Source organism: Taudactylus pleione, unplaced genomic scaffold (genome assembly GCF_031769625.1).
Source record: "Taudactylus pleione unplaced genomic scaffold, aTauple2 ptg000370l, whole genome shotgun sequence".
In the NCBI taxonomy this organism is placed as follows: domain Eukaryota; kingdom Metazoa; phylum Chordata; class Amphibia; order Anura; family Myobatrachidae; genus Taudactylus; species Taudactylus pleione.
In genome coordinates this window covers 8,278,682-8,291,682 of record NW_028284771.1, presented here as the reverse complement: position 1 = coordinate 8,291,682, position 13,001 = coordinate 8,278,682, and the positions used below count along the sequence as shown (strand labels likewise).

General features: G+C 41.5%; 1 protein-coding gene across 3 annotated transcripts in view; it reads right to left on the bottom strand.

Annotated features, from left to right (window-relative positions):
- Positions 1-13,001, bottom strand: part of ARB2A (ARB2 cotranscriptional regulator A) — a 471,272-nt gene that overhangs the window by 402,083 nt on the left and 56,188 nt on the right. For all 3 annotated transcript variants that reach the window (XM_088444639.1, XM_088444640.1, XM_088444641.1), the window contains exon 6: positions 114-305. In XM_088444639.1, coding sequence (XP_088300765.1) covers positions 114-305 — 192 coding nt within the window. The remainder of the gene's footprint in view (positions 1-113; positions 306-13,001) is intronic.

The following is a 13,001-nucleotide window of genomic DNA, read 5'->3' as shown; positions in this document are numbered from 1 at the left end:
CTGGCAGGCTGCCAGATAAAATGTCTGTCGGTCTGACAGACATTTTATCTGGCCATGTATGCCCAGCATTAGAATTCATTGGTGCCGAAGGAATGCATTTGTAAGCCACTTACTTTCATTGCTCTCTTGATGTAAGGGATTTGTGTTCCGCTGTTTAAGTCCTCATTTATTATAAGTCTTCTGGCCCACTGTCCTGCCCTCACCACTCCACTGCCATGGATCAAAACCAACATTTTATCTGGATTCGTCATTGCATCCTTGCTCATGAAAATAAAACTCTTTGGTTCACTTTCAGTAGCATCTATCTGGAAAGGAATGCACATTTATACATATTTAACATTGTACAGGTATATTAGTAATAGTTTATACAAATTTTAGCATACATAATACAGTGCATGGGACAGGTGTCTATTGAAGCATAATTTGCACCAGTTAGAGGAATAATTGCATAATTCTGTGACGAAGGCAAAGTCCGTTCAATCAGTACAAAGTGGTCGACATAATAAAGACACCAAAAAGTACATAAGAGTCTCCGTACCCTAACCCTTCCCCGATGCCAGAACCTAACCTCCCCTCCTTGTGCCTAAACCTACCCCCGCTACTTACCTTTGGGATGCTGGCGGTCAGGATGCTGGCACCAGATTTCTGACAGGTGTCAGGATTCCGGCGCCGGTATTCTAAGCGCTGGCAATCCCTGTGAAGGAATACTGAAGGTATCCCCTTCAAACAAACAGTGATGACAATGTAGAAGACTGGACCTTTATAAAGTATAATCTCTATTAATCCAAACACCATACTTGTGTGGATAGCTTTCTGCTCCAGACATTTCAGACACTGAATTTAAGCTATGCAGGTGGACATCACCTGGCAAGTAATCATCATCCTATAGACTGTAAGCTTGCAGGCATAGCCCTCTCTGTTCGTTAATAACTAGCTTGTTTTTACTACTTCATTCTCAATTGTACATAATACTGTTAATAATAGTGCACACTATTGAACTGCAAATTATGTGCACACATTTTGTCTAATTTAAATTAGTACTCAAGCTGGTCCACTGTCACATACACACACATCAGTATGGTTCAATACCTTCATGTGTGTCACCAGCAGCTATATACAGTATAGTATTTGGACACCCACTTAAGATGGGAGGGAAATAGAATATACCTGAATAAGTGAACATTGGACCTGATGCAGATGTGGACGCAATGCCGATATTTGCGCAGATTCAGCGATTGTTAGTTATTGAACAGCAAGTGAATTGCAAATACACTCACAAAAGGGATTCACTCGTAAAGCGAGTGTCAGGTAGTCAGAGTTTGGGGGAGTGGTTAGAAAACCAAAGGGGTATCGGACTGTTTACACGGTTTTCTAGGCATCCATAAACTTGCTCTCTGTATGTCTGGACACCCAGTGTGTCTGCGACAGCTTAGACTGAATGGGCGTACACACGAGACAATATCTTAGAATGATATCATTCAGTGTGTATGCAGTGAACGACCAACAATGTGCCCTCCCGCGCCGCATCAACATTCAGCAAGTCCCTGCACCGCATTACCTTTCAAACACACCATTGGTCCAATCTGATTACACTTATCACTCCAGCTAGTCCCTGCACACACCTGCACCCCATCACCATTCAGCAAGTCCCTACACACACCTTCACCACATTACCTTTCAAACACACCATTGGTCCAATCTGATTATACTCATCACTCCAGCTAGTCCCTGCACACACCTGCACCGCATCACCATTCAGCAAGTCCCTACACACACCTTCACCACATTACCTTTCAAACACACCATTGGTCACGTGAGTCACCTGACCACAACCCCACCCCCGGAAGTGCACTACATAAGAACCTCAGAAGCATTGATGCTCTCACACCTCCTTGAAGAAGGCACCAGTGCCAAAACACGTTGGGGAATCAGCACCCCCCCACCAACCACCAGAACTCTGATCATTGTACTCATTAACACACCACAAAGAAAGGCTTCAGAGGATCCAGCACCGCGCCGCAAGGCAGACCCTGGGTCCCCCCCCACCAGCCTCATCACTGTGCCCAAAACCACCCATTGACTCCACGGGACCATGGATCAACCCCACCACGCGGCTCTCCGCATCCCATCACACGACCAAAGAACGTTGACGGGCACACGGCTGCCAGACACCCCGCGGGCTCGCAGAGGTGTCACGTAACATCCGGCTAACACCTGGGATCACAGCCAAAGCTGCAAAGAACCACAGGACAATCCACACCTACCGGTAGGTACAAAGATCCCAGAGACAGAGCGGGACGCCGCTACTGCACTAAGTACTGGACTTTATTCACACCCCACATCCCGGTTCAGTAAGACTGTAGACCATAGGTCCAGCAGGAGAACGTGCAGGAGTAAGGACCGCACGGAAAGGAGCCACTCACACACCCACTCCCCAACCGAGGATCACAATACTTATCTGCTAATTCCCACACCATATAACGGAACTACCTAGGGAAGCATTGTGCCTTACCCAATAAAAGGTTGGATCCTACACTTATTGTCTGCCTCATTTGTATTCACCCACGTACACCCACAAACATTATCTATACAACAGCCACATACCCACACTACCATTTCCCCAACAGTCCCACATTTCCACTCCCTTCCTATCCCAAACCTCCCCCCCTCTTTTTTCCCCTCCCCCCTTTTTTCACCTTCCCGTTCTCCCACACACCCCCTTAGGAGCGCACGTGTACCACATATTCCTCCGTCTGAACCAACAGGTAGGGGTACTCCTGTTTTTACGCTGCTGCACCTACCATTGTCTCATCCCACCTCCCTCCCAGTCCCCCCACCCTAACCCCAACACCACACCACAATTGTGAAGCGCCGACCGCCCCCCTCATTTATTTCCTTCCGCGGATCATTAACGATGTCATCCGTATATTCAGGCCAATCTAACGATATCGTCAAGAATTGCCTGATCAGAGATGTGGCAGGGTGACGTCACTAATAGATATCTTTCAGTGTGTACACTCAATATCATTTTACCTGCACTACAGAAAGTTCAAGGGAAATCTTTCATAGATATCATTCATACAGCACATCTTCTAGGGTGTATGCGGCTTCACTCAGAAGGGTGATGTCCGCCTGATCTGCGATAAGTGTTTCCGGCTTTGTGCATGAGCCACGGATGTCAGATGCTGTCAGGGGGTGTCTAAGCACTGGGCGGCGAGTGTCTCATTAGCATATTGTGTGCAATTGCGATCCGTGAGAGGTAGCAGCCGCAATGGCATTAGCGTCCTTCTCTGTATCTGGCCCATAATCTTTAAGCTACTGAAAACCTTTCACATTTTCAGTGTAATCGCATTTTATGAAAACCTAAGTGCAGGGCAAGCAAATACAAAACACACTGCGAAGTGACCGAGAGATCCTTAACCAATGTAATTGTCCTGGGTCTCATCATTACTTGAACCTTCTCGTATTGTAGCATGTGGGGAGAGTAAAGCTTCATAATTATAAGTGTGAGCATATGTAATAACGAGATCGCTGCAAGTAAGGAAAGTGTGTTGTATATTATAGTCTGCTTCATAGTAATACTGTTGGGCGAATGGGCACTTTTAGTTTGTATTCACTGATACAGTTGAATATATGAAGAGGTATGTAGAAAAAGGTGTCATTTAACAATTTTCTGAAAAATGACTTCTTTAACGGGTGAAGGTGTTATGACATAGAGATCATAGTATTTTACATGTTGGCAGTCTATTTAATGACATATTTTTTGCATAAAAGTCCTATGTCCAATTCATGCCTTCGTCCACTCACCTCTTCATATATTACAATATGAAAACCGTGGGGATCGCCGTACTGTTCCAAGTTATAAAAAGTCTAGAGCCGGATTCAATTAGCCGTGGTAATTAACCATGGGATAATTGGCCGGCCGGGGCTATACAATTACAGCCCACAGGCTGCAGCTACCGCAGATTTCTGTTCGAGTCTGAGAGAAGCACAAACAGAAATCTGCAGCAAGTGCGCTAATCGTGGGTGCTGTGAACGCGTTTTCCCATCGCTCCAGGTACTTGTCCCGGAACCTATAAGTTAACGCATCTTAGCTGCAATATTACCGCACATGGAAAAGGGGTTGTAATTGAATAGCTTTAGGCATAAAAGCCGCATCTAATTGAATACGGTCCCTAATCTCTTTATACCTTAAATTCCTGTCTGATGCACTTGTTATATGGAGCCCAATGCAACTTCTATTGCTCTGTACAGAAAAAGCACAATCGTAATATTGCTTTGTTCAGGTGGAGTCCACAAAGATTAGGGCGCTTACAATATATAACAGCAGCAGGTGAGCTGTTGTAACCTTATCACTGGGGCTACATAAGTAGTCAATAGGTATTACAGGTTCCGCAAGAGCATCTTATATTCTTCAGTCCCAACTCTATTTTCATAATATACTTTTCTTTCCATTTCTCATATGCCCTCTAGCCTTACTCTTATCCTTGTTTCACAACTCATGACAGGCTAACCCGATTTTATAGCAGATTTGTCCTTCATTTGTGCAATGAAGATTACCGCCTCACTTCTTAACATTATTCTATTCTTTACACAACAAATCATTTCCTCTGACATTTTACATTTCTCCATTTAAAAGTCCTAATTAAAACTTCATACAACAGCAATTTGTATTTTACTGTGGTAATTCATTAAACAGAGCTTTCACTGAGGAACGTCCATAAAAGGTCAGGGCTGAGCACAACCTTGCTTTATCGACAAATCAACCAATAACACATTTAGTCCTAAGAGCAGCAAGACTACAGAAGGCAATTTGTATCTATTAAAGCTGCATAGTATGATGTGGGTTAACAAACCTCATGAACCTTAATCTGCTCTTTAAAAATAGATAGAAGCAACTTAGCAGGTCCAAGGGCGATTCAACAAAAACAGGATACTTAAACGTCGCTGGTACTTTACAGATCACTTGGGAAACTGAACCCAAGTATCCAAAAACAGGAAAAATTACAGCATGGTTTGGTTACTGTGCCTGAACCTGCTCTCCAGAATCCCTACCCCCCAAGGTCCTCTCCCATCAGAGATATTTATTAGATCATAAACTGCTATAGTCCAGGGTTGGAAAAATGCCCTCTCTCCTAATTTTTTGATGAGCTTCAATACAACTTTAATATGGAAACCATCTCTGTACCGTATTCATCCTCAGCCTCCCATTATGATGTTGTTTCTTGGCATGTATATGTTACTGATGGTGAAGGTACCTTGTTGCATTGCAACCCTCATTTATCCGATCTGCTCCCATTTAGTTTAAATCAAAGCTTCTCCCTAGTTTGTGTGTATTGTATGTCTACTACTCTATATTGTTTTATGACCTTTTTCAATTGTCGGTCTATTGTTGTATTTGGCTATATTGTATTGATGGATTCCCCATGTGATCCTTTCCGTTGGTCACCCACCCCCCACATTATTTTTCCGTACCACTAGAAATTCCTACTTTCAATAAAAAATACTTGTGTTAAAAAAACATTAAAAAAAATGAACAGAAACATTTCTAAAGGCAGAAAAAGCTGATATTTTGTAAAGTGCTGTCCACTTTTTTTTCACGTGTGAGGTCATTATAACACCCACTTTAAGTTGTGTTTTAAGCAGGCTCTCTAAACAGAGAGTATTGAGCTACCAGTGACATTAAAGAATTTAATGATCTGTTTGGAATTTATTGGTTGTTTAACTTGCAAAATTACGTAACAACTGGTAAGGCCTATTTATTTTACTAATAGAAATCACCCATTTAACTGTTACACATTTGAATTGACAGGTATTTATAGATACCCATAACAGTTTAAAGTACTTTAGTTGTTCCAGACAATTAGTGACCCTTGTGTATATTTACTAAAGGTAGATTTTAATCAACTTACAATCTATCAAAATCTATGTTGGTTTTCTGGGGTTAATCACACATTTACTAACAGACAATTTTTTATTTAGTCTTAAGTATTAGTAAATGTGTGATTTAGGTTCAGAAACACTTCGAAGTTAATCGATTTTGATCGATGTTAAATTGATTAAAATCGACCTTTAGTAAATATACCTCCTACTGTGACTAGAGTAATAACGCAGTGTAGAGAGTTGGAATTTCTGGTGTTTTTAAACAAACTCTTTATATCACCTAGGAAAACAAGTTGCCCTTGCACTTGGCTAGAATATAGACCAGCTCTGGGTAAAATAAAAACACTGCCTAAAAAAATAAACAATTTTTAGAAAAGGAAATTAGAACAATATAAAAAGAGAAAGCAATAACTGGGGTAATTTTCAGGCAATAACACAACTTTTGCTGTAATTCTAATACTTTCTGTATGAATTTCTGTAATTCTGATATTTTTTTGTATAAAATCCTCACATGCCTAGTCATTATTCTGAGACATTTTCAGACTGTTATTCCACAGCAGATACAAGAGAAAAATAAAATTTTGTCTGAAAAATACACCATGGGATAGGGTAAATTACAGACATTCGGGTAATTTTCAGACAATGTTTCATGGGCAATTTAAAGGGCTGAAATGAGCACAAACTGGGGTAGTTGCCAAACATCATTGTACCTTGACATGACAAGAAAATGGGGTATTTTTTAGACAAAAGTTTGACACTATTTTTTTTGCTATATGTAGGAAACCAATGCTGTAGAAAACAATCAACAAATAATTTCCTGTGGGAGTAGTGTTGCTGTCTGTTACTTACCCCGAGTTCCCAGTCTGAAAATTACCCCGTCCGCCCCATGTCATAAATGTTGCAGATAGAATACTCATATAAATTTTGAAACACCAGAAACTGTGCTACCTAAAGTCAAAGCTATAGATTCTCCAAGTCACTAACTCTCTATCTACCATCTTCTTCTCACTACCCCAGTGTTCCCCAACCCCAATCCTCACAGTCCAGACATTAGGGATATCCCTGCTTCAGCATAGGTAAGTAAATGAAGATGACGGAGGTAGTAATTAAGATACCTGTGCTCATGCACAGATATATTCTTTGGACCATGTTTGGGAAACACTACACTACACAATATAACCTGGTACCAACTGAACCATGTGTTACCAACGCAACCATTTAACACTGGTCAAAGAACAAATAGGTTGTATGGCACAGTGACAGCTGGATGTACATGAAAAGAAAACAGTGTGGATACATAAATAGGGATATACACTGCATGTTGAGTGAAGCTATCACAGTTCCTAATTCATCTATCTGTAGGTTATAAGACAAAAAGTATGGCATTTGAATGACTAAATAATACACACTCAACATTAACTATTGTACTATGTTCATTTAGCTGATCATCTTTTATCAAGATACAATGTTCCCTTGTTACAGGAGAGTCTGCATCAAGACATTTGGATCATTCTTTATGGTGTTCAATGCTCAAAAAAGGACCAGAAGTTGTTTTTTGTGTCGCACAGATAATCAAGTAAAACAAGATTCACAGAGCAACACATACTACCTTACTACAGATGCTCTCTGATCTGCACTAGTATAAGAATAACTCTGTTGTTGAAAGCATTAGACTTGTTTTTGCTTTCATCTTCCCCATAATGGGTTATAAATCAAATATCCATCTTTGATTGATGCAGGGAAGAAAGAAGGTTAAAAAGAAACAAAAAAAACCCCCAAACAACTGCTGAAGGGTTGGAGATTACTGGACACATAAAAGGGATCTGAAAGGCAACTCCACAGAGATGTCCAACCAGGTTTTAAAAAATAAGCTCAGTATTACAAAGTGCAGTTCAAAATGATCAGACCCTCAAATAAGAATAATTAACATTTACATGGGTTCTTTACAGTCTTTTAAAAACTGAGGTGTTAAGAGCAATGCTTAGTTTTCATGACATCCATTGCGTGCACCTGCAGCCTAGCATAAAAGGTCTGCTTTCTGTATGGAGGGACTATGAGGAAGGAAATGTATGCTACTGCACTCATACATCATAGCAGTGATATGCTGAGAGGTCAATGGCTGGGGAGATACACATGTATAAAAACACAGTTTTTATATCAAAACTCTGGAGCATGACAGGGAGTATGATAGGGGAGGGAGTATGACAGGGGAGGCTCTGCCTATCCTGATTGCACGTCCCTGCATCATAGATACAGGTCTCTATCCCTTTAGGACTATTCTATTTCTGCATTACATTTCTGACCCAGTTCAAAAGAAAAAAAAAAGATTGAAACTTTTCAATCAAAAGTTGTTTAAAACCCAGGAGTGTCACCCATCGACTGGTATTGTATGGGTAGGTATTGTTCAAATCCCGACTGCGGAAGCCAGACAGGAGGAGATCCCGACACCTGCTGGTAAGTATCCTAACCCTCCCCTCTCCACCCTCTTACCCCAACCCTCCCTTGGTGGCGTCTAACCTGAAAACTCCCAGGGTGTTGCCTAACCTTAAGTTTCCCAGTGGGTGCCTAAATCTAACCCCCCCTCCCCTGCACCCTAAGCCTAACCCTCCCGGGGATGGGGTGCCTAACCCTAACATCCCCCCCAGTGGCACCTAACCCCCCTAGCCCAACCCTTACCCTCCCCCCCACAGCTAAATCCTAAGACTCCCCATACTTACCTCGTTCGGGGTGGAGTCTGTCAGGATTCCCTAGTTGGGATTAAGATAGGCGTCGGTATTTGGATGCCTATTTTAAGTCCAGTGTGGGCTTGACGGTCGGCATTTAGACTGACGGCATCTCGTCCGGCGATCTAATAACTACATCCCATTGTATGTATGCAGACTTGCTGCAAAGGTGAGCACACGGGTATACTACTAGTTGTCTGGAGTGCAAGATAGATAGATAGATAGATAGATAGATAGATAGATAGATAGAGTACTGTGCAAAAGTTTTAGGCAGGTGTGGAAAAATGCTGCAAAGTAAAAATGCTTTCAAAAATAGTGTTAATTGCATTTTTTTATTTGCTAAAAATAAACTAAGTGAATGAATACAAGCTAAATCTAAATCAAATCAATATTTGGTGTGACAAACCCTTTGCCGTCAAAACAGCATCAATTCTTTAATACTTCCAGGTACACTTGCACACAGTTTTGAAGGAACTTGGCAGGGAGATTGTTCCAAACATCTTGGAGAACTAACCACAGATGTTCAGTTAATGTAGGCTTGCTGAAATCCTTCTGCCTTTTCATGTAATCCCAGACAGACTCGATGATGTTGAGATCAGGGCTCTGTGTGGGCCAGATCATCTCTTCCAGGAGTCCTTGTTCTTGATTACTCTGAAGATAGTTTCCTAATGACATTGGCTGTATGTTTGGGGTCGTTGTCCTGCTGTAGAATAAATTTGGAGCCAATCAGACGCCTCCCTGATGGTATTGCATGATGAATAAGTACCTGCCTGTATTTATCAGCATTAAGGACACTATTAATCCTGACCAAATCCCCAACTCCATTTGCTGAAATGCAGCCCCAAACTTGCAAGGAACCTCCACCATGCTTCACTGTTGCCTGCAGACACTCATTACTGTACCGCTCTCCAGCCCTTCGGCGAACCAACTGCCTTCTGTTATAGCCAAATATATTAAATTTTAACTCATCAGTAAAGAGCACCTGCTGCCATTTTTCCTATGTTTTCATACATAGTTGAGTCACTTGGCTTTGTTTCCACGTGAAGGTATGGTTTTGGCCGCCATTCTTCCTTGAAGACCATTTCTGGCCAGAACAGTAGAGTGTACCCGAGTCCCACTGGTTTCTGCCAGTTCTGAGCCGAAGGGCTGTTGAAAATACTACACTCCAGATGTCTCTGTTTTCCATGAGCGTTGATTAGATATACTCTCAAATGGGGTACCCAATGAGGACTGTGGGGTTCATGTAACAGCCTGTGAGATGCAGGCAGGGGTGAGATTTCAGCGAGACTGGCTGTATTTTTAAAGTAACAATCACTAAAAGGACAAAAATTTACCTGGTTTTGCCTTTTTCAATGATTGGTGTTTTAAAAAAACGCCCAGACTTGCTGGAATCTCAACTGTTTGCGTTTCACAGGCTACACCCCAAAAGTTAAAACAGATAAGCAAATATTTAACTTTTTCTGGTATGCAGTTTGGCATTGATACCCTTTTACTTTCTGTATATATCGCAATATTGAGCATTCCACATCTACAATCCTAAAACACAACCTATTATGGAGAAAATCTAGGGCCATTAATATACAATAAATAGATATGTTTGACAAATTTTTCATTTTGGTATGCACTTTATATATTTATTCACGGTTTGCTAAATTACCACCTTCGCGCACAGGGTAACTGTGTGTAAAGAGTGCTGGTGTTGTTTCTAGTGATACTGGATTTTTGGATTCTGCTGTCCTTAAGACCTGAGGGAAAGTTGCAGATAAAGCAGGAGCAATTGTAGCTGCTTGGCAGTAAAAGCCAATATGCACATGTATCAGGCTCTGATGTATGCACAGTGGCTAAACATTGCAACTATTAACCTGGCCATTATTTCCCTTTTATGGCAGACAGGACAACAGCACAATATCTACTTTTAAATCAGTCTAATGTCTTATTTCGAGGAGTGTATAAAAAAAAAAAAAAGCGTAAAAAAAAAAATATTTGTAAGTGTATTAAAAATATATTTTTAAACTTTAATGGTGCATACACACGGTCAGATTTTTCTTCAGATCTGAACGATTATGATTTAAAAAATCGTTCATATCTGAAGGAAAATCTGAAATATCTGACATGCCTGAATGATGAACGATGCGCGTTCCCGATGGTCAGATAACGATATCTGACATCTGATGCGTTTGCAGTCAGACTTGGACGATTCCATTCATTTTTTAATGCAGTCAAAAATCGTTCAAATATTTGGTAAAATCGTTCATCTGACAAATCTGACCGTGTTTATGCTCCATAATACGCTATGGTTTGTGCATATATGTTTTTTGGAGGTATGCAGAAAACCATATGCTGGCGCCATATGTGATTATGTAAAGAGGATAGAACACTGCACAAGACCAGATACCCATGACTGTATTCAGATAAGCTCCATTTCTAGATACTCGTAATATTCATTTATTTTGCACTTTTTTACAGTGCAATCTGAAAATGTAATTGTCATTGGACACTTTTTTTTTTCTATGAATTTCAGGAATGATTATAAAAGTGGCATTAACAAGGAAACTTACCAACTGATATACTGTATACAATTTGAGGCAGTGAAAATCATAATAATAATGTTGTAGTATAAGTCACATTTGATTATTTAAACATATTTTTATTTTGTAATAGCGCCTCCATTTTCTTTTTCAATATATGTAAGAACACATATACACTAAGGCTGGTCTGGCCAACCTGTGGCTCTCCAGCTGTTGTGAAACTACAAGTCCCAGCATGCCCTGCCACAGTTTTTGCATTCCATAATAGCAAAATTGTGGCAGGGCATGCTGGGACGTGTAGTTTCACAATAGCTGGAGAGCCACAGGTTGGCCAGGCCTGCACTAAGGGCATGCAATGCAGATGTTCACCTCTGAATCAGGCTGCCACTTTATGGGCCCACCCCCTGCTGCATTTGCGATCCCAGCACTGTGACCAAGGTCGCAGGCTGGTATCTCCATCGGTCGCGATGGTGGACGGTGCTGGGCTGCCAGCCACCCGAGTAAGTCTCAGCTTACTTAGGCTGGCCGCTTGAGAGGCCAGGAAACTGCGTCCGTCGACACAGTCCCTGGCCTTGCCACTCCCAGAAAAAATGGAGGGAACGCTGCTCCCACGGCCCCGCACCAATCCTTAAATGCTTCTACCTGTCAATCAGGCAGAGGCATGGAAGGGGCAGCATGCCATTACGCAGGATCCATTCTGCACACTCGCAGTGTGGGACCAGGGAGCGCTCAGATTCCAGATAATCAGCCCCACAGTGCATAACAAAACATAACCAATGAGTTGCGGTTCCGTAGGCAGAAGAGAATCCCTGAATGCACAACCACATTGAACTTTTAAGTGGATGGGCTACATCAACAGAAGTCCACCTCAGGTTCCACTCCTGTAAGTAGTGGTCACAGACTCACCAAGACTGGATAGTTAAACATTGGAAACATGTAGCCTGGTCTGACGAATCTTGATTTCTGCTGTAACATACAGATGGTAAAATCAGAAGGTGACGTAAACATGAATCCATGGATCCATCCTGTCTTGTGTCAGCAGTTCAAGCTGGTGGTGCAGTGGTGTGGGGAATGTTTTCTTGGCACATACAAAGGCCCCTTGATACCATCTGACCATTGTTTAAATGCCAGAGCTTAACAGAGTATTATTACTGACAATGTGCATCCCTCCATGGCCGCAGTGTAACTATTTTGTAATGGATAGTGCACCTTGTCATAAAGAAGATGACACTAAGTAGATTTCACAAACAAGACAATTAGTTCAGTGTACTCCAATGGACACCACATTCATCCAATCAAGCACCATCTGAAAGTGGAGGAGTGGGAATTATGCGCAGCTGTCAAATCTACAGCAACTGCGCCCTTACTTTAGCCAAGGTCCTGTACAGCCAGACCCTGGTCAGCGATAGGGGTCCCTCCGTCCATGTATGGGGAGGCTTAATGAAACTGTTGGACGGTTTATGTATTCTAAGAGGAACGTTTCAATCTGATCTTGAAATGTTTGTACAAGTCTCCATATGGTATTGATGTGGGAGATGGGGGATGACAGCGGGGAAGATTTGGTGGCCAGCGTAACAGACTAATGACCACATTTGAAATATTACTGACATTTATTGTGACCCTAGTTGTGTTTATAAATTAACCTTGCCACAGTTTAACTTGCATATTTTCTTAAATTGAATATGCCCATGTGTGATCCAATTCAACATGCTTATTATACACATTGCTATCTGTTGTAATCCTGTCTCATTGCTGGAGACTACTGTACTATATATCAATGTTTACAAATCCTACGCAATATTTTGTTTTGTCCTGTATGTGTTATAAAACAGAAACTACATGATGTTACAACATCAACATGGACCAG